The sequence below is a fragment of the Dipodomys ordii genome, unplaced genomic scaffold, assembly GCF_000151885.1.
Source record: "Dipodomys ordii isolate 6190 unplaced genomic scaffold, Dord_2.0 Scaffold104, whole genome shotgun sequence".
Lineage (NCBI taxonomy): Eukaryota > Metazoa > Chordata > Mammalia > Rodentia > Heteromyidae > Dipodomys > Dipodomys ordii.
The window spans coordinates 5786485-5790383 of NW_012267320.1; the positions used below are offsets into that span (position 1 = coordinate 5786485).

Here is a 3899-nt window from a genome sequence, read left to right on the forward strand (position 1 = left end):
AAACACATCAGATGAGAAGCTGTCATCAGGTATGGCCTGGCATAGATACTGAACAGTACATATTCAGAGAAAAATGCGTTTTTTTTTCTTGATACATCAATGCCTCGCCCCTCTCTTTTGAGTAACACTAGTTGGGTAACCCACACCATCCAGCTTATTTCAGAATGTAGAATCAATTCCCACAGTATTGTGCAGTGGCAAAGAGTGGAAAAACACAGGTCTTCGCTTCATTGTATCCTTGTGAACCTTTTAATAACCATGTTTCTGAAGCCTATAGATACATGAACTCTTGTTAACTGCTAATTGGCAGACGAGAGTTTGCTTATTAACATTAGAATCACTGTTCACCAAAGCTATGTGTCTACAGATGGTAAGTGATGGGGGGATGTTCCAAGTGATGTTTATGGATAAACTTATTTTTGTATGAGGATAAACACATGAGCATCTGTAGCTAAATTACACACACACATACACACACACACACACACACATTCAGATGAGATGTTTCTGTTTATTGTTCCAAGTAGGGAGAAGGAAGAGAGTCTGGGGAGTTTCCAGACCATCACCAGGGAATATATAAAGACTCCTCCAGCCCACAACCACAGCATCCCTGCGTATCTACCACTTGGCATGAATCCGGGCTCCATGTCTCTTGTGGGCTATCCTGAGCTTTGCAATACTTCAGCCTACCGAACTCATTGTTACCTCCCGGTGACTCCTGTTTCTTTTTGCTCCAATGATGTAAGCTCTACTTTTGGACACTACTTACCCAGTAGCTACCAAAGCAACCTCTGGCTCCTGGACCACTGCCACGAATCCTACTGTGAGGCACCGAGCTCTGAATCGCCCAGCTGTGAGCCTCAGTCCTGCACCACTGCACGGTCTGACTCCAGGAATTCCTGCGGGCCCTGCAATGCTCCATCTGCAGGCCAGGTCATCAGTGCCTGTGAAACTAGGAACACCAGAGCCAGCCCCAAGAGAAGCCCAGGCACTGGGACAAAGGGGCATGTATCCAGGTGCCACAGACCCGCTCCATGGGCCTCCAAAGCTTGTCAGATCCTGCGCCCTCAGTCTGCTTGTTTGGGACAACATAATTACTTATCAAAGAATCTTCAACCCCAAACTCACTGCAGACTGAGTAGCTGGGGATATAAAAGCTACCACAATTCTGACTTCCACACCCGTGGCTTCTCACCAGCATGCTATGTTGTCAATGGCTACCAACCTCAGAGGTATTTTATGAGCTACCGACCACTGACCTATTTGTCTAGAAATTTCCGGTCTCTGAGCTGTGTGCCCAGTACCTTTCCGCCTCTGAGGTACTTATGCAGTGGTAGCAGACCCCTGCATTGCTATTGATCAACTTAATCGCATTTCCAGCAGCTAGAAATTGCCCAATGGGGCAGATTTCACTAAGCGATAGGCTCTCTAATATTCTGCTGAATTGCTTAATACATCCTCAGAATTCTGTTACCTTTACCTCAAATATAACTCCAGGGTTTTATTAACCACAGATATTACTGCCTGATAGATTTTTTTTCTTATTTCTCGGCTAATGCTTTTTAAATTGAAGACTGATTCTGCAAGTATTATTTCAAAGACTGATGATGGATGGACTTACAGAAGAGACTCTTGTGAAGGGGAACCATGAAGAGATTTCTTATTCTGTTTGACTCTTGTCTGCCAAAGGAATTCTCATCTTTCTTTGCTTGATGGAGGGAACATTCTCGGATTGATGGTTCATTCTAAAGTACAAGTTCCTCCAAATGTTTTTGCCTTGTATTAGCATATTTTTTCAGTCTTCTAATTAACATCTTCCCAGGGAAGTGAGTGATAACATTATTGTAAACATACTTAAGTTGAACTATTTCTTACTTTCCTTGCCATTTGCTTGTAAGAAAGAGTAACAGACAAATAGATTTCAGAAGCAGAAGATTTTGACATGTCTGTTTGAAAGAAGCTATAAAGATAGAATCAATGGCTACCTGGTAATGCTGCTGCTGATACAGAGAAGAAAACTTCAGAATTAATGGAAGTACAAATACCTCTAGTTGAAGAGATGATAAACTTGTATGGACTCTTTAGATGACTATTGGACTGTGTTCAAAATTCTACAGTGTTGCCCTGATGAATCATTGCATTCTGATTCTGGAAAAATTCCTGGTATTTAATAAATTTTTTATCTGTAAATGGTGGCCTTTTTTCTTTATTTTATATTCATTGAAGTTTAATTTCTGTTCTGAGCAATATGCACGACATTATCAAAGTGCTAGTTTCTTTCTGCTTGTTTTATAGCCAAAGTTAAAACATGAAGAAAGACTGGGCATGGTGACTCATGCCTGTTAATTTCATCTCTTTCTATGGTAGAAGTTGGAGAAGAATAGTATTTTGACACTTGTCCAGGCAATAATTTAGCAATCATTTCATCTTCAACAAGCTGGCAAGAACACATCTGCCTATGTACTAGCTACCCGGAAGCCTCTAAGTAGGAGTTCCATGGTTTGCAGCTAGCCCCAGCTCTGCCTCCCTTCTCCCCCCCCCCCAAAAAAAAAAACACTTACCCAAAGCATAAGCAAAATCTTGGTTCTGTTCATTTTGTTGGACTGAGTTAGCCTTTCTGAAATTTACAATATTTGAATTCTCCCTAGAATCCTCATTATTTGGGGTAATATATTTGTGTATACTTGAAAGGTAGAGGTTGGGATCAATGGAGAAGGACAAACCAATAGAGGAAGAGGGGTGAATGCAGTGATAAAATTCAATGCATATCCAACAAAATTAAGGAAATTAAGGGGAGGGACAAGGCTGGGAGGGGTGGGGAAGAATGATGGAAGGGATGACATTCTAGTCATAATTGCTTTGTTGAGTGGCAACTCCTTGGCACAACTACTTAAAGATAATATTAACATTATTTCACATAAAGTAAAAGGTTTGATTCTTGTATCATGAAAAGATGTCTGTGGTTGTAGTTCAAGTGGTATATATGAAAAAGGGAGATGTAGACTATGAAGTCTAGAGCTTGTGAATTGTTTTTGTCATGTCCAACGTTCAGTGCATTAAATGTATTTCTCTCAGCAATGTCTGTGATTTGGAAATTTTAGAAATTTTGGAAAATATCTATAAAACAAATCATTTTAACAAAAGAAGTACAAAATATCTGTATTTTCCTATACAATATGTATACTAATTAAATATAGGTAAGATTTGGAAAGTTGAATAGATTTAAGATTTAACGTTGAGAAGTACATTCATCCAATAAAATGAAAAGAACATGATTGATACCCTAAGAACTTTTTAATAAAAAACAAGCATTGTGTATAGACAAGTAGAATGTTTTCTGGAAATGTGAGTAACTGGGGAATGGACTGGAAGAGAAGGATCAGGAGTATTACACAGCAAGGCCCTGGTTTCAAGTCTCAGAACCTCAAAAAAAAAAAAAAAAAAGAAAAAGGTAAATATCTAAATTAAAACTTGCGAAAGTAGGCCAGGTATGGTAACATACATTTCTAATCCCATTGATAGCGATCCAGATGCAGGAAGATCAGTAGTTTAAGTATAGCCTTTAGCAAAGTTAATGAGATACTCTCTCAAAACAAAATATAAATAAGAGGGCTTGGGGTGGGGTTCCAGGGGTAGGCCACACAGAGTTACAAAGCATACAAACTGATGCCAAAGCATTCCAATGGTATCTACTAATCAGTCAGTTGCTAGCTCATATATATATATATATATATATATATATATTCATATATATACACACATATATACTCATACCTATATTTACATATATACATATATATACATACATATACATACATACGTATGGAAAATTCCAAAAATAATATCAACATGCTATTTCTGCTTGAACATAGCTAGGAATGATCAGGTCACAATTTCCT

The 3899-nt window shown here is 38.7% G+C and overlaps 1 protein-coding gene across 1 annotated transcript; it reads left to right on the forward strand.

The window, feature by feature from the left end:
* The first annotated feature begins 630 nt into the window (after positions 1-630).
* On the forward strand, positions 631-1359 carry LOC105994044 (keratin-associated protein 24-1). Its single transcript, XM_013027452.1, has one exon. It carries the CDS (start codon positions 631-633, stop codon positions 1357-1359), a length of 729 nt encoding a protein of 242 aa, XP_012882906.1.
* Positions 1360-3899: the final 2540 nt, after the last annotated feature.